General features: G+C 34.2%; 1 protein-coding gene across 2 annotated transcripts in view; it reads right to left on the bottom strand.

Annotated features, from left to right (window-relative positions):
• Window positions 1-24914, bottom strand: part of PLOD2 (procollagen-lysine,2-oxoglutarate 5-dioxygenase 2) — a 92164-nt gene that overhangs the window by 49196 nt on the left and 18054 nt on the right. For both annotated transcript variants that reach the window (XM_069473132.1, XM_069473133.1), the window contains exon 2: window positions 1688-1779. In XM_069473132.1, the coding sequence (XP_069329233.1) occupies window positions 1688-1779 (92 nt within the window). The remainder of the gene's footprint in view (window positions 1-1687; window positions 1780-24914) is intronic.

The following is a 24914-nucleotide window of genomic DNA, read 5'->3' as shown; positions in this document are numbered from 1 at the left end:
TGTTGTGGAGCTAGAGTCAAACTGGGGCTAATGTAGTAGAATTATTAGTTCTTGCCCCCTGAGATTTGTTACACAATCCATCTGGATTCTCTAATCCTGAAGTGTTAATAATACTAGGCCCAACCACATCTGAGAGCCTACTTTGTGCAGTATACTATGCTAAGCACTGCTCTCTATGTTCTTGGTTGTCAGAATTTAGTGTACATCAGAATCACGTGAAGAGCTTTTTATAACACACACTACTGGGTACCACTCCCAGAATTTATGATTCAGTTGGTCTCAGGTGGAGCCTGAGCAATTTTCTTTCTAAATAGCGTCCAGTTCATACAAATGTTGATGGTCTGGAGTCGATACTTTCCGAAGGCCTGAATTACGTAAGGGAAGATAGAGCAGGAGGATCATAAACTCCTGAGTTCATCAAGTGGGGCTGGGATCCAAGATTTGATACTTTATAGCCATGGACTATGTTACAAGTTTTCCTCACCCATAAACAAAGTAATATCTACCTTATGTGGTTCACATAATGAATTAACAGAATACCATGTGTTAAGTTCCTGACAAAGTACCTTGCAGGTACGAAACATTCCAATCTCTCCCCAGTCTGAACTCTATATCAGACTGGGGAGATCCTCCCACTAGATTTCAGCATAATTTTATCCTATTTTTTTCTATTACTTCCATAGTGTCTCCAATCAGTGCATATTCTACTATTAATATATTTATCATCTATCCTATTTCTAACATTTTTTCATTTATGCTATATTAAACATCTAGTTATCACTATATCTCTTCTCCAGAAAAGTTTAGACTCTTTAATAGTTGTTATATATTAGCAACTGTACCTACTCTTTTCCAGTAGTTATATAATGAATACTACCTTATTTCTACATTATAATACATACTCAAACAGTTCAGTTTTTCCCAAGTATAATCTTCATCTTTTTCTTAAGGTTTCTTTTTTTAATTTCCTACATAGATACTGTCTCATTCTCAATTTATTTGTAGAAGAGATCTTGCTAACAGATCCTTCTTTCTATTATTGCAAAAAACAAATAAATGAAAAAAAAAGGCAGGCCTCTCATAGCTCAGTTTAATAGTTCTATCAACTTCCCCAAGTTTCCTCTGATCACTTATCAATAAGATGGTCACTGGAGATAAATTTTCTAAAACCCTTTTATACTTTTATACTTTTATAATACTCCAAAATTCCTCTAAAACAAACAAAAAAACAAAAAAAGCAATTCTCAATAATGGACAGGAAAGGCAAACCCTTCACAGTCACATTTCCAATTCTCTGTGAACAAACAAACAAACAATGACAGATAAACCTATTACAGAAAAAATTATTCAAATTCAGTGAAAATAATTACTGTCAAATCTTAGTTATATTGTGTTTGTACAATGACCCACCCCCCCAAAAATTATATATATATACACATATACAAATACATATTAATATATTTATCTGTGGAATTATATGATAAAACATGTTTATATAAAGCATTAGCAGAAATTAAGAAATAATTGTCTGCCTGACAAAGTATTACTAAGATCTAAATGTGTCTTTAAAATTGTATATAAACTAATAGCAATTATGTAACTGAATTTTATCTTCATTGTAGTGTTGCTATTATAAAAAATGTACTTTAGACACACATTCTAACATGTATTAAAGGATATACCATACCTTCACAGTATAATTGAAGTATTTGGCTGACTGCATAAATCGTTGGAATCCATCAGTTTCTTTTGTTGCTACAGTTATTACTAATAATTTATCTGCAAAGACAGAAGGAAATAACATAAGAAGATTTACCAAGAAGTTAAATACTAACACTTTACAACTCACTATAGTGATTAGAAAACTCATTAAACCCATGGAAATGTTCTGGTTTGTTAATCTACATAAGACTAAACAAAAATGCTGCTGAAAAAATAGGCAATTGAAATTGGTTTATTACTGCCAAATGATTAACCATCAAATGACAAAGTAATTTAATGGTTAAAAAAAAAGTGCATTATCACTTAAGGAAATGAATGTTCTCATTTCAACATTAAGAGAAAATCTTCCATAAAATGCACATTTTGTTAAATCTGTAAAGATTAAGACTCTCCTAGGTATTATCTGCTCAACCAGCTTCACTGTCACCTATAAATCATCCCTGGTTTATGACACATAGTTAAAATGTGTGCAAATTACATTTTTCTAAACATTTGATGTATGCAAAAAAAAAAAAAAGAGCCAACCATAAGTCTGATCCTAATTCTCTAAAATAAATTGTGATAAATTGGAGAAAATATTTAGAAACATAATCTTATTTTTTCCCTTCAATTCATGATTTTTATATGAAAAGTCCTTAAAGCTACAATAATTACATTATTTATTTATGCAGTGTTTTATTTTTTCTTTAAAGAATAAGTGGAATCAAAATCACCACTGCCCTAATAAACATACAGCTTTTAACTCCCATTCTATAATGATAACACAACTTCTCAGAAGTAGGTAGATTTAAGGAGTTATTTCAAAATACCTGTAGAAGCTACTGAGGATAATGCTTATCAGGAAAAGGCATATTGGAAAATGTACAAAAGAAACAAGTGTATCAGCAATTGCTAAAGGGCCTAAGATATATACTTTTTTTTAATTTGAAGATTTAAGAGGATCCATGGACTAAAAAAGCAAGACTAGCATCTTTTCAACATTTTAGTCACTGAATAGTAACATTTGATCCTCACCTGGCTTCTATTAAAAAGAAAAAAATCAGAAGTTGTTAAGTGTCCTTTAAACAACAATCATTGAACACAGCATTAATGTATTAAAGGAATTAGTTAAAAATAATATCATATGAACCAAGGTAATTCTCCACCAAATTCTGAAAATATTAAAACAATATAAATAAGTACAATACAAATAAATAAATTCACACATTCATTAGTCAACCCCCCCCCAAAAAGGAAAAACATTTCCACAAAGATAAATATTAACATTTTTAGATTTTTTTTAAGAAAGAGGTACTTCTTATGTAACTTTCACCTAAGAAATAAATATTCCAGGAAATATAAGGTCATTTTCACTGAAGTTGTCACGGTTCTAGCAAATATATTTTAAGAATACTTTTTAAATTAACTATTATTTTTTAGAAATAAAATTTCATTTATAAAGTTTCAAACAGAGCTTGACTGACCAATAAAATTTCACATATTACCATTCATAATAAAGGTTGAAATAGCGAGTATCAGATTTTATTTTATAGGAGTAAAAAATATACTATTTAGAGTCTCTTTTCTCTGTAATAAAATTGGTCTATTTAAAGATAACTTTCTTAAGTTGTTCTACAGAAGTCATAAGAATTAACCACAAATTTAGATTTTGACTGGATGAATTTTCATGCTTAACATTTCCAGTATAAAGTTAACAGCAAGGATTTCATCATCCTTAATAGGAAAAGTAAAGTTGGCCAGACCTCTGGGTAGACAAAAATGTTACCACATCCAATGACTCAGAAAGCAAAGCTTAAAAATGTGTAGTCTGACCATGTCTAGCAATCCTATGCCAAATTAGAACTCCTACTGTTTCAGGACTGCTTCTCATTATAACAAACCAAAACCAAAAAATAAATATGAAATTTTGTTAAAGGAAGGTATGTCTAATAATATTACATATAAATGTTTCCTCTAACCTACTATTCAGTATCATTACTATAACAAATACATCTTACTCAACTGGACAAAGTACAAGAAGAAAGTGCTGACATGTATTGCACACTTTTATCACCCAATTCAAGAATCCAATGTTCTCACCATTTATGAAGTATCACTGTCAGAAATTTTAACCCAAATTTGATACATATTTTATATTTCACTACAATTTATACTATAAATTCACCAGAAATAAAGAGACAGAAGAACACTATAAGTGATGGAAAAAAGATATCAATAAAATCCAGAACATGAGAATTTCTACAGGACAAATGACCTACACAATCAATGGCAAAAGGGGATAAAAAAAAATCCTATACAATCAATGGCAATAATATATTGACATAATTAAGAGTCATTTCAAACAAATGCAAATCACAGACCTTAGTTGGGTCCTGATTTGGGAAAAAAGCTAACTCTAAAGGCATCTATGAGAAAATTAGGGAAATCTGAACACTAATTGTATATTTGTTGATAATGAGAAATTATTAATTTTTTAGCATGGTAATAGTATTTACATTTTTTAAAAAGTCCTTATAATTTATAGAAATATAATGAAGTATTTACCCAATGAAATGATATAGGGTCTGCAATTTGTTTGAAAGTTACTTGGGGTAGATGGGAAGCAACAAAGGAGGAAGTTAAAGACTAAAAAAGATGGGCCATATGTGATGACCGTGGAAACTGGATTATGTTCATATAGGTTTAAAAATTCCTATCGTTAAAAAAAAAGAGATCAACTTTATGCAAAACCAATAAAAAAGATAGAAAAAAATCTTTTAAAAGTCTGAATCATCTAAGTTAAAGGAAAGATGAATATATGGAATGAAAGTTTTTTTAATCAAACAATAATATAATTTAAATAACTCTAATTAATACCTTACCCAACCCACCCTTGGCAAGCAGAATGAATGAATGATAAAGTGAGATGAATGACGAGATAGGCTTCAATAATAGGCACCCACCAACCATTACCACCAATCTATAATAGCGAAGGCTTTCCTATCTTCTGGGTTTTAGCAAGAATGTGGAACTGTGGTGGTGAAGAACAGGCAAATGGAAGTGCATCTATAACCATATGTAACCTCTATTACCACCTTCTGACTCTGTTAGAAAACAGATTAATATGGTTTGCATGAATAATAAACATGTGATGCATCTATGTAGCGTAGTAGATTTGAACCACCACCTACCAAACAAAAATACTTCACAGTAAAAAATAAAAAAGAAAAAAAAAATCTTCTCCATCATCTTTATATACTCCCCCAAGTAAGATTCATTAAATATTTGTTAAATGGCTGAATATTTAGCTCTCTATGTAAATTCACATGAATTTCAGAAACTGTACAGAAATAAAAATGTTAGTTTATTTAGAAAGGCCAAAACATGCTGTGTTATCTTATTAAGGCACTTAAGTTCTTGGAGGAAAAAATGCATTGTTAGAGCCATTTTTCTTTCCACATAGTTTTTGATATCTGAGTAGAATTTATCAATATTAAGTGGTGGCCCAATTTTTCTTTTCTAAAACAAATCCATGGTTTTACAGAAGTTTTTTTGCCAATGCATCCTGTCACCAAATGCTATCACAGCATATAAAGTCCATCTGAAATCCATTGTCCAGAGGGCATAACACTAAGTAACTCAGCACTAGACCAGCTGTCTTTGATCTCTATCTTCCCAAGTAATTTTACACATAGTCCTTATTTTAAATTTGGAAAATAAAATTATTCTACCACAGAAGGAGCACTGAGTTTACTGCTCTCACTCTGCAACTAACCCGTTTTATGACCAGACATGTCCTTCATCAGTAAGGATCAGTGTGGTTCTTAATTTTCTATTGAAAAAACATGTTTTCTTAGTAATGGTTCACATAGTAGAGGTGTTGGCAAACTTCTGCTGTAAAACGCCAAATAGTAAATATTTCAGGCTTCGTGGGCCACATACACTCTTTGTCACAATTCTCCCTTTTTTCCTTTCCTTTTCTTCCTTTTTTTTTAAAAAAACAACTCTTTTTAGTCTTTCTGGTTGGCTATATGAAAACAGATATGGACTGGATTTGGCCTAAAGGTCATAGTTTGGTACTATGTTTGGCCATATGGATCTGAAGATAAACTACTTGGATTCAAATCCCAGCTATACCATTTAATAGTTCCAAATTGGTCAGTTACTTAAACTCTGTGTCTTGTCTGATTCTCATCTATAATGTGTATATAATAATAGCACCTACCTGATGGGATTTCTGTGAGGCTTAAATGAGTTAGTCTATGTTAGTGATTCCATATGTCTAGTATGTGTGTATAAAATACTCTGTTTTCAAAAAAACCCTATGTACGTAGCATTACTATCTCAAATTCACAGATGAAGAAAGTAAGGTTTAAATATGTTAAACAACTTAGCCAAAGTCATCTAACAAGTTACTAGCAGAGCTAGGACTGGAACTTCAGAGTTATTCTTCAAAGCTCATTTTTTCCCCAATATTTCCTGTGACCTCATTTGGTGGCAAGAGGTCAAGGGACTAGAAACAAATTTTGAGTTGTATTATGTGTTTAGAAAAGAGATAGCAACTTGTGACTTCTATCCTTAGAAAGACCTGTTTGCAAGGTTGGTCCTTGATTGGCATCTGAAAAGTTGTATTCCTGATGGTGTCCAGATGGTTTTCCAATGGGAAGGGTCCCCACAATTCCCAGATAAGACTGGCTCACTGCTCCTAAATTGTACAAACAATGCGGTTTATGCTGAATACCTGCTTTCCTTCTGGGAGTTTAAAATATTCATATAGACCAGCCCCCAATAAAAACTGTGGGCACTGAATCTCTAATAAGCTTTCCTGACAGATAACATTTCACACAAGTTATCACAACTAGTTAGTTGCTGAGGGAATTAAGTGCATCCTGCGTTATGACTTGATGAGAAAGGACTGCTGAAAGCTCATGCCTGGTTGCCTCAGATCTCATCCAAGTGCCTTTTCCTTTTGCTGATTTTGCTTTGTATCTTTTTACTATAATAAATCATAGACATGAGTACAACCATACGCTGGATCCTAGTCAATAACTGAACTTGGGGGTGGTCTGGAGGATATCTGATATATTATGCTTCTAGCTATAGGCAGCAAGTCTTATTGGTAAGAGGCACTATGGGGCTAATCGGTTATGTTTGTGATATAGGGCTGGGTATAGGTTCTGAGATCAGGAGCCAGGCTAGAAAGATACATAAATGACTCCAAAAAAAAAATCTGTAAAAGAAATATTTGATACATAAGGTAATCATGCCCTGATCTTCCACTGACTGAGAGTCATTGCATTTTAATACAAATTATGAAATTTCAGGGTCAGTCTAGCAAAACCCACTTCTTTTATAAAGGAGGAAATCAAAATCTAAAGAGAAAACAAGACTTGTCCAGGATCTTACAGCTAGGTGGTAACCAATGTAGGACTGAACTGAGGATACGTAATGACTAAAAAATATGGTTTCTTAAGTCTTACTGCACAATTTTGTTGCTTTGTTAAGTACTGAGTCACCCAAACACTATGGCAAATAAACTGAAGCCATACAGTCTAGGTGGCAAGGGAACAAATTCTGTTTTGTGGAATTGCTGAAAGAAATTCAAGGCAAAAATTCCTGAAGAGCAATTCACATCACAGTTTGAACAAGGAATAAAATCTAAAAAACGATGTGTCAAGAGGTATCAGAGGATTCCCTATCACTTTCATAGGAAAAAGGGGAGAATATGGAATGCTTAAAAAAAAAAATAACTTCCAACCACTAATGCAACACACAGGGCATCTTCACACATGTCAGCATTTCAGATGGATGCCTGGGCTCCCACAGCTCACTCTGGACAATACACAGACAAACAAACTAAGAGATATGCTGGGAGTTGGGGGTTAGTATGTAGGGTGACCCACCATCCCAGTCTTCCCAGGGCTGAGGAGGTTCCCAGAACATTGAGCTTTCAATTTTGAACCTGGGAAAGTCCTGGACAAACTGGGATGTGTTGGTCACCATAGCAGATAAGCAGTGGGATGGAGGGGGCGAGTATTGCCAGTTATGTATAGAAGGCTATATGACAAATGGTTCTGGGCAGGAGGCATTAATTTAAAAATAAACTCTTCTAGAACCAGATGGTCAACGCTAGATAGATATCCAGATTGACACTCCAAGAGGTAATAGATATCTAAAATATCAAGGTGCCCTGAAACCATCTCCATTTTTATAAATACTTCAATGTATAATATACTTTTATAAAAATTTCAAATAAAAATTGTACATATGCTAAAATTAAAATTTTTTTTAGGTTTTCTTATTTTCCTTTTGGAACCCATGTTTTCCAGTGATATATGCACATGTTTAGTTTTGTCTTTTGGGTAACGTAATATTGAGTGGAAGACAAATTACAAGACAGAATTGAAAGGGATGTTAACATCGTGTTCAAGAATCCCAGTAGCTAGTTGCTCTCAAGTGCTAGATAAGGAAAACCTCTAAGAAATACAAATTGATTATTATATTGCAAAAAACATCAAAATTAGTGTTTTTGTAGTCAACAAAACTAGAATTAATATTATATAAAGATTGGAATTTTAAAAGACAATTTTTCCTAGTATGCAGTATAATTTTTAATATAAAATATTGTGGGCTGCTCTATAACCATATTAATTACCACAACCATTGATCAAGAAAATTATAATGAGAAAACCTTGATGTAAATACAGTAACACATTTAACTAAATTTATATTCTCCTAATCTCAACAGTATTCACATACTTTAGAAAATCATTAATATATATAGCTGAACCATACAATTTATTCAATCTGTTTTTAAAAACCACTCTATTCAGAATCTGCTTGTGCAATAACTCTCTTCAGTAATATCCCACTGTCCCTGACCACCCCTACACATCCCTACTTCTGCCTCTCAACAATTATCCATGACCTAAACATTACAAACTCAACCCAAACATGTGAAACAAGAAGAAGAAAAATAAAGAAAACCCACTGCTCCACATCCATGCCAATCCCCTCCCAGAAACATGAGGATAAAATGCAAAGACTGGTTTGTAGCCAAAATCTATACACTTAGGTTCCAGAGAATTCTTTCCGGAGTTCAGAAGGGAAACGTAAAAGTCAAACACCGAAGAATTACCATGCTAAGAGGGACTTCATTCAAAGTACATAAAACCTGACTTTAAAAACTGAAGGAAAAAAAAGTGTGCTATATGTCTTACTTGAATACAAGCTCAAAAATGAGCCAATACATGAGACAGCTACCCAATGCAAACAAACAAAAACAAAAGCTATCTTAACAAGAGAGGCCATAATTCCACTGTAAGCTGTATAGCCCATGTGTGGAAAATTACAAGACACCTGGAATGCTACATTAAGGAGGATTTTGACACACATTGAGTTTGACAAGCATGGTGAGAGGTCTGGCAATCATATCATATATTGAATAGTTGAGGGATTGAGAACTTCTCCACATCAAAAAAAAAAAAAGATTCACTACCCTATCAACTCATCATATTTGAAGAGAAAAAAAATAGATTTCCTCTATATTATTTTAGACAAAGGAATTGGCTGGGGTGATAGCGGGGAGGGGAATTAACGGGGGCCAGATTTTATATCAATACAAAGTACAATAAAAAGCATCCAAAATGAATAAACTATCTTGGAAAAATAGCATGTTTCCTATCTTTATATATATTATAAAAAATTATAGGACCATTTTCCAGAATTTATGATTTGGAGAGCACATTTGATCCCTTCTGATGTTATGAAATTCATATACTAGATACAATTTTAATGTCAAAGGGAAAAGAATCTACTCCCTAAAGACAGAGTAAACTTTAATCTCCTGAATTCCAAGGGTTCCAAGGTTTCAGCAACCTCCAAAAAAGAAAGATGTACCAAAACTTCCTTTGAGTGGGCTGGAGCAACCCATCTGCTGGCCAAATGCTTGATCAGAGACTATAAACTGTCTGCCAAAAATCTGGTACCAAGTTTATGTAGTCTGTTGAAACACATTTGATCTGTTACCATTTATTCCGTATTTTACACCAGCATTAAAAATATTTCCAATGTTCATATGAAAATGGCATCAACCAAGGCAAACCAGCAGAGATTGAGATAATGTATTCCTGCCAATTCGCCTGTGAATAGTAAGTTTCCCTGGAGCAAAGACAACTTTTGAGTTGGACTTGTGCTTAGGCAAGTCATGCTCTAAAAGAAAGTTGTAAGCATGAGGTGCCTGAACCATGAGAACATTCTCTTCTCTATAATGGAAAAAGAAAAATATTTTTGTACAAGTCTGCGTAACCTAAAGGAATAAAAATAAATGAATCAGGGATGGAAAATGAAGAGCAGACCTGATAAAGTGTGATGTGGCTGAAATGGGAACAAAAGGAAAAAACTTCCATTTATCATTCTGAGTGATAGTGAAACATTTGCTTCCTCCCCTCCACATTGCCAAGTACACATTATAATATTTTTTAAAAGAGGACATTTTCCATTGCATCTATCTTACATAAAACGACTACATTTAAACTGAGCAGCAACCCTTCCTCACATTGTCTTTAAAGTTTTATGGCATCTATTTTGGCAGCTCAGAATCTTCCCACTACAACTTGCTAGCTCTCCACGTTGTCCAATGAGTTGAAGTTGCCATATAAGAAGTTATAAGAACCCTGAATCAGCAAATTAGATATTTTCAGAACATAAAACTAATTGTAGATAACTTGATGACATCAACTATAGATATAATCTTCCATGGAATTACTACAAGACTCCAAAAAAGTAGTTTATTATTCACTTTGTGTTGCAAACTGTCATAAACTCTCATCTTTATGTGAGATGTATTATATTTTTTGGAGTATATCCCAGAAAACATAAGAAACATTCTAGTACTCATGGTGTCAAGTTAGACATTTTAAAAATATATGTATATATGTGGCTGATTTTCCTTCTTTGTTATTTAACTTTTGGATTAGGTGAAGTAAAAAAGTGATATTCTTTACCAGATATTTAGCTGACTTCACCTTACGAGGACACCAGTGATACTGGTTCTGATGTATGCTCCAAGACCTATTTCAATGCATACACAAGTGAATACATTATAATCCCATACACGAGCATACTATATACCCCGCATCCTTGTTTTAATTTTATATAGCTCTGAAATATTTTCAAATGGAATATAGCTGCATAGTATTTCACTGAATGGATAAACCATAATTTAATTAATGGCATGCTAGTAACACATTCAAGCTATTTCTAATCCATTGCTGTACTAAAAAAAAAAAAAAAAATAAAAGTTGTGATTGATAATGATGTTCATAAATAATTTCTTACATGTAAGACTGTATCTGTATATTAATTCCAAATAGAATTTCTGGGTTGAACATTTTGTTTCCATTTATCATTTGTCTATTGAATTTGTTTTGACTATATGATTTTTGGCAGGTAGAATTTTCTTTTTCTATGAAATTCTATTTATCAGCCACTAATTCTTATATCTTCTGGGTTTTGTGTCTCATACTTTACAAAGGCCTTCCATATGCTGTAATTATAAAATAATTATTTCATATTTTCTTCTAGTACTTTTATAGTTTCATTTTTTACACTGATCTCTTTTATCATATGATTAATGCTGAATAAATGAAATGCTGAAACTGCTGAGCAGTTTAACTCATATTACAGATTGAGTATCCCTAATCCAAAAATCTGAGATCTGAAATACTCCAAAATCTGAAACTTTTTGAGTGATGAATGATTGTCACAGTGGAAAATAAAATTCTACACCTGACCTGTGATTGGCTGCAGTCAAAATGTAGTCAAAACTTTGTTTTATGCATAAAATTATTAAAAATACTGCATAAAATTGCCTTCAAGAACGTGTATAAGGTATATATGAAACAAAAATGAATTTCGTATTTAGACTTGGGTTTCACCCAGGAAATCTTATTACGTATATGTAAATAAAGCCATACGTCACATGATGTTTCAGTAAATGACTCACGTTTATGACGGTGGTCTCATAATATTATTATGAAGCTGAAAAATTCCTACCACCTGGTGACTTCATAGTGGTCATAGTGTAACACATTACCTTTTCTTTCGGTTTAGATAGGTTTAGATACACAAATACCACTGCGTTAATTGCCTACAGTGTCAGTACAGTAATATGCTGTATAGGTTTGTAGCTTAGGGACATTAGTCTATGCCATATAGCTGAGGTATGTTTAGGCTATTCCATCTAGGTTTGTGTAAGTATACCCTATGATGTTTGCGCAACAGCAAACTCACCTAACGATACATTTCTCAGAACCTATCTCTGCCATTAAGCAACATATGACTACTCCAAAATCTATATAAATATGAAATCTGAAACACTTATGGTTCCACACATTTTAGACAAGGGATACTCAACCTGTATGCCAAAAAATGAAGTCCTTAGGTTCCATTCTGAATTACCAAACATATGATGAATTGACCTGTTAACAATTTAATGAGAAATATTTAATTCAACCATGATTACAAGATGACCTGTGATTTTTTTAAAAAACAGAATTAACCAAATGGTATTTTTTATGTATCAAAGTATACAAATTCTGAAAACACAAAATATAACAGGAAGATAATATAGCTCCATAATTTGCTTTTTCTAAGTAATTGGGGTTTTTTGTATGATTTGATTAAAGAAAAAATTCTATCTACCATACTCACAAAAACTTCCCTAAGAGGTAATGACCTCTGATTCAATTAGTTCCCCATTGTTTAAGTGCCTGATTTTCCTCTCTTCTTATTTCTTCCCTCAATTTTCAATAGTGACTTCCTTGAATTCTGAACTAGGTCATACATTAAAAGACATACATAGACCATTCTACCTCTCAAGTCATTAATGAAGAAGTCTAGGCAGTAGACATTCACTGTAATCAACTGACCAGGTTTCATGAAGCTGTAGTGGATAATACCAGCGCTGGACCACCAAACAGACACCATTAGATTTTTGGATGAATATTCTGTTTTGGATTGTGTTTTGGAATTTCATCTTTATCCAGCTATTGTGCTAAACACTTGTAATTGTCAAAAACACTCCATTTTTCATCACACATAACAATATGGTGTAGAAATGGTTCGTCTTTATGTCGTGACAGCAAAGAAAAGCAAGCTTTGAGACGATTTCTCTTCTGATGCTTGTTTAATTTATGCAGAACCCATCTATCCAGCATTTGCCCATTTGTTTCAAATGGTCCAATATTGTTGAAATAGTAATGTCAAACCTTGCTGCTAATTCATGCATAGATTAAGAAGGAATTGCTTCTACCATAGCTTTCACTTCATCATTATCAACCCTGGTCTCAGGTCACCTCCAAGGCTCATTTTCAAGATTAAAATCACCAAAATGCAACTTATCAAACCATTGACATAATGTGCATTCATTAGCCACATCCTTCCCAAACACTTTGTTGATATTTCCAGCTGTTTGTGTTGCATGGTTTCCACCACAGAACTCATATTCAAAAATATTTTTGACTCATCCGTGGCTTTACAAAAATTGCTCTAAAAAAAATATTTGAAAGACAATCACAAGCCAAACCATGCATTTGAAAAAATGAGGATGTACCCTCACCATAAAAATAAAACAAGAAATATCAGAGTGAAATGTCAGAGAAAGCAATTGTCAAACTTAGTACTCAAGGAAATTGGACATTTCATGCTTAATGACCTAATAATTTGGTGTGTAGCAAACAGAGGACACTTTGTAGACTTTAATGATTTATGTGATAACTTGCCCATCTAGTCCTCGAATTACCACACCTGAGGCCACATAACCTTGTTAAGAAGCACACACCAACCCTATTTCAGCACTTGGGTTCTACCAATTTCAAGCTATTTTTTAAAAACATAGCTTTTAACTTAATAACAAGTTTCCCTGTCCCTTACTTTCTCCCATCAGAGGTCAGATTCTGGGGTTTTGTACCCTCTTTTTCAATGTTTATTTCCTGCTGTCAAATTCCACTCTTAGAGCTGGTACCCCAAATGCTCATCACCCAGAAGAGACCATATGCACTGACTTCATCTCTAAACAGCTTACCATTCTCAAGATTTGCCCAATCCTAACCCTACAGTTTCCAAAATCTCTGTTAACCACCTAATGTCCAAAATTTACTCAAAAGAAGAAAGTCTGCATCATAGACTTATGCATTAACTAATAGATTTTCATTTCCCTGACTGTCCTTTATCTTGAAGACATATTTTCCAGTTTCTAATACATTTCAGAGAAATGTTTTTGTTTCCTCATTCTTCAAACATAGTACTTCTGGCCCTTCTACTCCTATTTTAGTTTCTTTCCATTCCTAGGGATTGTTGAACCCTAAAGATCTAACTGGACCCTTAACATCAGACATTTCCATTGTTCCATTCTGCCAATGTCCTTGTCCAGTGGTTCTCAAACATTAGTATGCATTAGAAGTACTCAAAGTCTTGTTAAAACATATATTTTTGGGTCACACTCTCAGAGTTTGTGATTCAATATGTATGGGAGGTGCTAGGGGGTAAGTTTCTGAGCATTAGGCATCAGCACCAGAAGATGCTGATGATCCTGAACAGGGATCCCATTAAGAACTACTATCCAACATATGCCAGTGAGAATGTATAACTAATCATCTCTGATTCTAGATAGCCTCCTAATAAGGAGGTTAAACAATGAAGTACACCAATAATTCAAGGAACAAGAAATCAGGAGTAGTTGGGATAATGCCACACACAAAAAAACATTTTAGGTAGGTCTCAAACATAAGAGAAGACTTAAGCAGTCAGAAATGGAAAGAGGATAATAGTGTTTTCAGTATTCAAAAAGACAGGAACAAGCAAAGGAAGAGCAAACCAAACCTAAAGTCATCAAAAGAAAATAAATAACCAAGGTCAGAGTAGAACTAAACAAAATGGAAAAAAAAATATACCAAGGATCAATGAAACAAAAATTGGGATCTTTGAAAAGATACACAAAATTGATAGACCTCATGCAAGACTGATCAGGAACAGAAGACAAAGGACCCAAATAAGCTCAATCAGACATGAAAAAGGAGATACTACAACTGATACCACAAAAATATAAAATATAATATCATCTGTGAATACTATTGAAAATTTCTATGTACATAAACTAGAAAATGTAGAGGAAATGGACAAATTCCTGGAAACACAGGACCTCTCAATACTCAATCAGGAAAAAATAGAACTCCTGAACAGACCAAGAATGAGCACTGAGATTGAAGCAGTAATTAAAAATAATCCAACAAAAAAAAAGCCCAGATCAGATGGATTCACAGCCAAATTTTATCAGAACTACAAAGAACTGGTACCCATATTGCAGAAACCATTCCACAACACCAAGAAGAAAGGACTCCATCCCAACTCATTCTATAAAGCCAGTATCAACTTGATACAAAAGCCAGGAAAGGACACAAGAAAACTACAGACCAATATTCCTTATGAATAGAGATGCAAAAGTACTCAATAAAGTACTAGCAAACTGAATCCAACATCAAAAAAATAATCCACCATGACCAAGTGGGCTTCATCCCAGGGATGTAAGGATGGTTCAAGATAGGTAAATCAACAAATGTGATTCACTATATAAACAGAAGCAAAAACAAAGACCATGTGATTATCTCCATAGATGCAGAAAAAGCATTGAACAAAATTCAGCATCCTTTCATGATAAGAAACCCTCAAAAAACTAGGCATAGAAGGAACATAACTCAAGATTATAAAAGCCATATATGAGAAGCCCATGGCCAACATCATACTGAATGGAGAAAAGCTGAAAGCGCTCTCACTTAGAACTGGAATAGGACAAGAGTGCCCATTGTCACTGCTTCTATTCAACATAGTGCTGGAAGTCCCAGCTAGAAAAATCAGGCAAGAGAAAGAAATAAAAGGTATCCAAATCAGGAAAGAGGAGGTCAAACTATCACTTTCTGCTGACAATGTGGTCTTATATCTAGAAAATCCCAAAGACTCCACCAAGAGACTCCTGGAATTGACAAATAAATTCAGTAAAAGCTCAGGTTATAAAATCAATGTACACAAATCAGTAGCATTCCTATATACCAATAAAATTCAAGCTGAGAATCAAATCAAAGACTCAATACCATTCACAATAATTACGAAGAAAATAAAATACATAGGGATATACTTAACCAAGGCAGTGAAAGATCTCTACAAAGAGAACTATGAAACACTGAGGAAAGAAATCACAGATGACACAAACAAATGGAAAAACATATCATGCTCATGGATCAGTAGAGTAAACATTGTTAAAATGTCCATTTTACCCAAAGTGATTTACAGATTCAATGCAATCCCCATCAAAATCCCAATGTCACATTTCACAAATCTAGAAAAAAGAATTTTACACTTCATTTCGAACCAGAAAAGCCTGAATAGCCAAAGCAATCCTAATCAAAAGGAAAAAATCTTGAGGCATCACGTTACCAGACTTCAAACTATACCACAAGGCTACAGTAACTAGAACAGCATGGTATTGGCACAAAAATAGAGACATAGACCAATAGAACAAAACAGAAAACCCAGATATAAAACCATGCACATACAGCCAACTGATCTTTGACAAAGCAGACAATAATATACACTAGAGAAAAGAAGTCCTATTCAATAAATGGTGCTGGGAAAACTGGATAGCTACATGCAGAAGAATGAAACAGGATCCATATCTCTCACCATGCACAAAAAATTAATTCAAGATGGATAAATGACTTAAATGTAAGGCATGAAACCATAAGAATTCTAAAGGAAAATGTTGGAAAATCTCTTCTAGATATCAGCCTAGGCAAAGAATTTATGAAGAAGACCCCAAAGGCAATCATAGCAACAACAAAAATAAATAAATGGGACTAGATTAAAGGGCTTTTGCACAGCTAAGGAAATGACCAACAGAGCAAACAGACAACCTACAGAATGGGAGAAAATATTTGCAAACTATACATCTGGAAAAGAGCTAATAACCAGAATCTACAAAGATCTTGAGCAAATCAGCAAGAAAAAAACAAACTACCCCATTCGAAAGTGGGCAAAAGACATGAACAGAAGCTTTTCAAGAAAGATAGACAAATGGCCAGTGAACGTGTGAAAAAATGCTCAACATCACTAATCATCAGAGAAATACAAATTAAAGCCACGATGAGGTATCACCTTACCCCAGTTAGAATACCTTTTATTAAAAAATCCAAAAACAATAGATGCTGGCATAGCTGCAAAGAAAAAGGAATGCTTATACACTGTTGGTGGGAGTGCAAATTAGTACAACCTATATGGAAAACAGTACGGAGATACCTCAAAGAACTAAAGTTAGACCTACTATTTGATCCAGCAATCCCACTACTGGGTATTTACCCAGAGGAGAAAGTCATTTCATTAAAAAGACACATGCACTCAAATGTTTACAGCATCACAATTCATAATTTCCAAGATGTGGAATCAACCCAAGTGCCTATCAATTCATGAGTGGATTGACAAAATGTGACATATGTATACTATGGAATACTACTCAGCCATGAAGAAGGATGAATTGAGGCCTTTTGCAACAATTTGGGTGGAACTAGAGACCATTATCCTCAGTAAAGTATCCAAAAAATAGAAAAACAAACACTGCACGTACTCATGTTTAAATTGGAACTAACTGATCACCACACATGTGCACAGAAGGAAGCAAAACTCAGTGGAAATCAAGCAGGGGAGGAAGCGGGGACAGGATGGGCAAAAACCTACCTCACAGGTATAATGAACACTAGCTGGGTGATGGGTACACTTATAAACCTGACTAAAGCATAACAAAATCAATACATTTAACCAAAAACATTTGTACACCCTTATTTTCAAATTAAAAGAAACAAACAAGTAAACAAAAGACAGAAACAGTTTATTGCAAATAATCATTTAGAATTCAGAGAGAACTGTTGAAAGACAAGATGGGGCCGACCATGGAGGCCACAGCTAAGAGAACTACTGGGCATAATAAAGGAAAGATGCTACCACCCAAGGTTGAGCAGAGAATTAACATTCTGAAGGTGCCATAATTTCACTCATTCCTTCAGTACTTACTGTGTTCCTACTTTGTGCCTGACAATGCTCAAGAGTGAATGAAAGAGACAAAAAATAAATCTCTGCCATCATGGAGTTTATATTATAATACGGGGAGATAATGACCAAGCAAAATATTTTCCTCCAACTTACAGGGCTAATGAGAAAGAGAGAAGGGACACAGGGAGTCTTGACTGGGTTGCAATCTTGGTTCCTATAACCAAATTTCACTGAGAGAGTGACCTGAAGCAGAAGAAGTGAGGTATGCACATACCTGAGGGAAAGCTTTCCAGTTAGAGGAAACAACAAGTACAAAGAATCTGACTGAGCCAGGAGTCTGACTGAGCCTGGTTCAGGCAGGAGAGGGTGGCAAGGACACTACAGATAACCAAAATGGCCAGAAGGGATTGAATAAGAGAACATGATGAGATCAGTTCAGAAGTCAGAGTGAATATGTTGTGCAGGGCCTCCTAGGTTATGGTAAAGATTTTGGCTTTTACTCCAAGCAATGGGAAGCTATTAGAGGATTCTAAGCAAAGGTATGACATATAGCTGCTAAAATAATAACAAAAATAATAATATGTCTACCATATAGATACTATCATATTAACTCAATTAATCTAAGCACTATTGTTCTTCCAATTTTACATTTAAATATGTTGCTCAAAATTAAATATATTGTGAGTGGCAAGGCCCAGATTTGAATGCAGAGAGCCTGGCTCCAGAGTCTGTGCCTTTAACTGCTATGCAATACCACATCTCATAATCTGACTAAAGTTTAACAGGATTGCTCTGGTTGCTATCACTGAAAGACTTTAAGGGCAAAGTTAGGAAGCTTGGTTAAAAGAGTGTTTATAACAATATTCTAGGCTAGAGACCATGGTGACATGGACCAAGGAGTAGCAGTGAAGGAGATAAAAAGTGATCAGTTTGGAAACATCTCAAAGGTATACTAAAAAACTGGCTGACAGGTTAAATGAGATTTGTGAGAAACAAGAGTGAGGAAGGACTTCAAATTATTTAAGAAAGCTAATCTTAAAAGATGAATCTATTGCATAGATAAAATGCTAAGAAAATGTTTAAATTTTAAGTATTTACTGTGACATTCTAGATAATAAGAAATCTAAATGCCACATTCCCTATCCTGAAGGGGACACAGTCCCTATAATTTCTCTTGTGTTGCTGCCTGCTCCTGGGAAAGTTATGGACACCAACTATCAGACAACCTAAATACAGTATTAAGAATTTTATTTTGATGCATAAAACAGGATAATGACTGAGTTCATCCTAAAATGTAAAGTTTTTCTGCACTTTACAATATTTTACTTAGATTTTCACTGAATTTAAGAAGAAATCAATATGCAGAGGTTTTTCTCTTCTCCTTTAACGAAGTTGTAGAATAAGCAAGCCAACAGTACACATTCCTGTATAAATGCCATCACTTTAAGTCATTAGCAAAAAATTTGTTGCAAGGCTTAGAATGTGTATATTGAAACACAACTGGGAAAAAAATGTATAAACTGTCGGCAAAAAACATTGTTAGAAGACGGTCACTGTGAAAAAGTCGGTCTATGCCTCCCTCCCTGCTTTCCTCCCTTTCTCTTTCCTGTCTCCTGTATAAACATATTCAATTAATTTCTACCTGAAACACATTAGAAATGAATGGCTTACAAACTGGTTCTTCAAGACTTATGAATATTGCACAAAAAGCATAGCAAGGCATTAATTAGTCATAAACAAGACACATATTTAAAACAGATGTTCATAAAATAGCTCTCTTTTGAATGCAATCTAATCTCAGCAGTAAAAAGCATATAGAGTCAAGATGCTCCAGTGCACTGTATCAGGTTGTATCTGAAGGAGCCAGCACTTCATTCAGGGAACCTGTGTAGCAGGAAATGAGAACCCTCTTGCTGGAAAGCTCAGTTGGTGTCACACGGGGCCAGTTCCTATGAGGAATCCTCAAAAGTCCAAGCTCTCCTCAAGATGCCTCTACACTACAGAGACAAACAAGGAGACATTCCCACTACTGAAAGGGTTCATGACTTTACTCATCAGATAATTGCTCTCCAGTGAAGTCTGATTTCACTGCGACCTAGAAGCAGGGATAAGCATTCGGTGTTTTCTCAGCATCTATGACCCCTCCCAATGCTCATCACTGGTTCTTAATTCCAGAATTTCTCAAAGAAAAAGGAAATTCACAGTAATTTCATAAACCAGCGTACAATTAAAAATGTATATAGCTCAGAGAGTCTGGCTTATACTATGTTATGTATAATTTTCAGAAATATACAATATGCTTTAACGCAAGAATAGAAAAGTTTCTGAAAATTCACAAATTACTCTCTACATTATTGGCCATAAAGCATTCCAGTCAATTAAACCATGGTGCCTTGGATCTTTCTCTAAATACTTCTTAATAGAAATTGTTCTGTAAAATACTATAATTAGCAAAGAATATCAAACAAACATAACCTATTAAGGTCTCATAATCACTTCTTACTGTACTTTCCAGTAATACTGTAACTCCCTAGAACACATCTGATTTTTTACAGAGCTGTGTATCTCAATAACAAGTAGCCCCAGACAGAATATTTTTCACATGCTGCTTCTGATGTTTAATTTCTTGGTCTCCATGTTAATGTCTTAGTGTCAGCGTACCTGCTTCTACCAACAACACAGCATGTTTCTTTTTTTACTGCTCCCTAATAAGTTTTATAGTATATTATGTGTTGTTCATACCATGTATTAAATTAAGTCAGCAAATGGCTTTCCTATCTTTGATCATAAGTGTTAATAACATAAACAAATAGCTGGATGTTTAGAGTAATTATAGCCCAAGAAAGTACAAAGTTAACTATATTAAAATTAAAATTGCTATATCCCATAAATGTGTACCAATAAAAAAATAATCACTACTACATGAACTCTTTGGAGATTTATCTTGTAGCTTACTTAAACTGCATACATTCCCCAGATGCAGTTTATAAAATGGACTGAACACTAAAGAGGTTCTAGCTTTTATTGAAAGAAAAAGTATGCTGAAATGAAACACTTCCAGGCTGAAGCAATGAAAAGTATCTCAGGATTCCATCGCATTTGGTCAAAAATTGTGTTGCTTTGATAATTATTCAAATGGCATGGAAAAAATTCAAAACTCCTTCTGGGGAAAAAAATGTAAACATGCATATATGTACAAACCCTACCTACAAATTCCTCTGCAAAAATAAAACAAGTAGTAGTTGAAGAGAAAAGAACTCTCTACACATAAAATCCATACTCTTCTTCCCTCAGGATGTAATTTTAAACTCTGTGCATAATACAGACAACTAAAGAGCTCTTAAAAATACTGATGCTTTGGACCTACCCAAGATCAATTAATAATTCAGAATCTCCTGACTATTCTTATTTCCCTTTTCAGAAAGTAAGATCACTGTGGTCAGACGAAAACCACAGGAATGGAAACAGTTGGAAATTTCAGAGTGTGATAGGGAAAGAAGTCCCCAGCCTCAGGAGAAGTTTGTGCTCCTCCAGTACAGATTTAACCCCGACTCCACTCCACAACTGAGCCCTGCAAATAATCCTCACTGGGCTTTCATCTTTATTCTTTCAACAAATAGTTATTGACATTCACTGTCAAGCAGGTGCTGTGCTACATGTTGGAGATATAATGGTGACAAAGCAAATACTAAAATTTAAGAGAATGCAAACTCCTAAATATATCTCCAACTCCTAGCTGACACATAAGAGGCACTTCATAAATATTTTGGAAGGAAGGCAGGCATTCAATAAATCCTTATCTTCATGGATCTTATAATATAGTGGTGATGGCAGATAGTAAGCAAATAATTGCACAAACAAGTTCAAGTGGAAACTGCGGAAAATACTAATAAAGAATTCAAAAACAAGAGATGAGAGATTTTAACAAAGGAAGCTGTTTTACATTGGAAGGTTTTGAAAGAATTGTGAAGAATTCACACTAAAACTGAAATCTAAAGAAAAATATGAGTTCAAGTGAAGAAATGTGTGTGTTATAGGGAGATGGGATTCAATATAAAACAGCAATAATGGTATCTTAGGGGCTCCTGTCTTTGCCATATATTCCAGATTTTTTCATTTCTGTTCCTAGAGGGTTAGAAGATTGGTAAAAACATCTTTTACCATATTATTGACTAAATGTTCCTGTTAGAAAAGCAACTACCAAGTCATAGTTGAATATAATTCCTTACTTTCAAAAGATGAAGAAAATATTTATCCCTTTAAAAGTACCTTTAAATAAACTACAACTGAAGCTACTATCTGCTGATATTTAATGTCCTTTGTTAAAAGGAACTAATTTTTTCTATATATTTGTCATTAGGAAAAATATTGCCTAAATCAATATGAATACAGTTTTTTTTTTCAGTAAATAGAAAATTATGTAATCCAACAAGTTTTGTTGATTCAGTTAGCAAGAAAGTTTTGTGCCAAATTCACTGTTCAGCTGTATTAATCTATCCTCTCCTGAGCTTCTGTCTTCTATTTTTTTCCATCTCTCTACCTATTCATTCTCAGTCTCTTTTTCCAGTTTTTCTTCCTTCGTCTGTTTCTGAAAACTAAGTGTGGCACATAGTAAAATCACCAGGGATCTTTTTCCAACTACATGGTAGCTGCATTTTTATGTAAAGGATGGTGAGTACAAATAGCACAAAACCCAAACCTCCCTCTCATACTACAGAATTAATTGCCCATTGACCTAAATGGAAAGCAGTCAAGGGGTCAGAGGGTATTTTTCAGGCACATAAATCTCCAGTGCTTTCCCTTAAACAAAATATGAGCACACAAATATCTTAGTGTTTGCCTTTAAACATAATTTAAGTATAATAAATAACAAATACTAAAGGCTAAATTCAAAACAAAGCTTTGCAGTTAATGTACCGCACCAGATTATAAGAGAGGGGCATTGTCAGCAAATTCCAATCTCCTATCAAACCAAATACACTTGATGCCTTGGTACAAACCACAGCTGACTCAGGGACTCTCTGCAGCAGCACTGATCCTGGAGTCATGTATCCACAGATTCCTCCCCCCACCCATTTGTCCCCATTTCCTTGCTTTGGTTATATGAAAATTTCTGTAAACTTAAAAATCTGCTTCAAGCTGCTCCATAATTTTTCAACACTATAACTAACATTTTGCAGATTGCTCTCTCCCAAACTCACGCTCAGTGAATCATAGCAGCTGTTCTGGCCTTCTTCCTAGAGTTTAACACTCCAACTTCCTTTGCAAAATTTCTGTGTTAGGGGCCTGTTTTTCAGCACTGGCACTCTACTGAATAAACACTCAGATAACATCATGGACACAAAAAAAGACTGTAAAATTTACTAACAGTGATTATTAAAACAACAGTAAAATAATCACCAAAGTTTCCCAAGGAAGTTCCAATCTCCATAAACATAAGTCAGAATATAAAAAATGGCAGGTACACTGTATTCCTAATTGGTGTAGATTTAGGCAAATTTAAACTTCTAACATGCGAAAATTTATGAGCAACAATCCTTAACTCCTGCTTTTTCCTCACACTCCCCATACGAACTGTCCACAAATTCTATCAGCATTACAGAATCTAGCCTCAACTAACCACCTTTTCTGTGACTGGCCTAAATCTGGGCACCATCATCTCCTCCCTGGACTACTCCAATCATCTCCTAAAGGTTCTCCCTGTATTTACCCATGCCCTGGTCAATCTCTTCTTCACACTGCCTACCACCAGTGTAAAGAAGACATGGCTACAACTCTTATCAATTCAGGGCCACAATGGATATAGCTTAGCAACTGTACTGCACACAGCCATTCAGCAGAGGCACCAAAGGGGAGAATGGGGCTGAATCCCAGCCTGTCCTACACTCACCAACCATATGTCCACAGGAGGTAACATTCTAATTCACACACAGATCTTATCTCTTTTCCCCTCAAAGTTTTCCAGTGGTTTCCCTTTTGTTCTCAATGAAATAAAACTCCTTACCACAGTCTCCAAGTCCCTAAGAGATCTGGTCCTGACTGTCAATTGGTCTCCACTTTGATCACTATGTCCTCCTTGCCCCCACGGCAGGCACACTGGACTCCTGGCTGCTTTGCAGACACATCAAGCACACACACACCCTCGGCTCAAGGCTTTGCACTGTGGTTCCCGCTGCCTATAAGCCTCCTGTCCCCAAAGCAGCCCCTCCCTTCAAGTCTCCACTCAAATGTAACCAAATATTAAAATTCTCCCCTGAAAATAGTAGCTAAAATGGCATTCCCCAACTTCATCACTCTTGCCCTGAATCTTATTTTTTCTTCTTAGAATTTATATCCTTCTATTTGTTTATTGTCCTTTTCACTCTACTAGAATGTACACACCATTGATATAAATATGAAAATCACAGAACAGCAGTGGCAAAAACCAACAGGTTTTTATTTTAGTAAGTAAAGACATATAAAATTATATAATAAATTTAAGAAATAAAAAAAGGGAGGATACTGTTTACCCATAAAGCACAGAAGAAAATTTTTTAAAAAGTAATGCCAAGAATCCCGCACCATTTTGTATATTGCTGGTGGAGATGACAACCCATACAACCTTCTAGAAATCAACTCAATGATAAGTAACAAGAGACATGAAAGAGTTCACATCTTTTGATTTAAATATTTTATTTCTTGAAATTTTCCTATAAAAATAAGCAAAAATGGAAACTAAAACTTATTTTCAATAATATCCATACAATATTACTTGTTAGTGTAAAAGAGCAAATAAACTATATCTCCAATAATAAAGTAATAGTTATAAAAGTTATAAAATAATCCCATCATAGATATCAAAATGTTACTTAAAAATCAAGACTTGAAGAATATTCAATGCCAAGGGAAATGCTTACAATATTGTATTTTCCAAATAAGACAGACTACAAAATTATCTGTTTATGCATGTCAATATATATATGTATCTTAATTTTATAAAGAAAACATATGAAGATATATGAATGAAAAAATACTATCATGTTTTACATTGTTTTGAGAGTTGACAGTGTAATCATTGACAAATTTAATTTATTCTTAACTATCTTTATGTGCATCTATAAGCATTTATTTTCATTTTA

Source organism: Eulemur rufifrons, chromosome 7 (genome assembly GCF_041146395.1).
Source record: "Eulemur rufifrons isolate Redbay chromosome 7, OSU_ERuf_1, whole genome shotgun sequence".
Lineage (NCBI taxonomy): Eukaryota > Metazoa > Chordata > Mammalia > Primates > Lemuridae > Eulemur > Eulemur rufifrons.
This window is presented reverse-complemented; position numbering and strand designations above follow the sequence as displayed.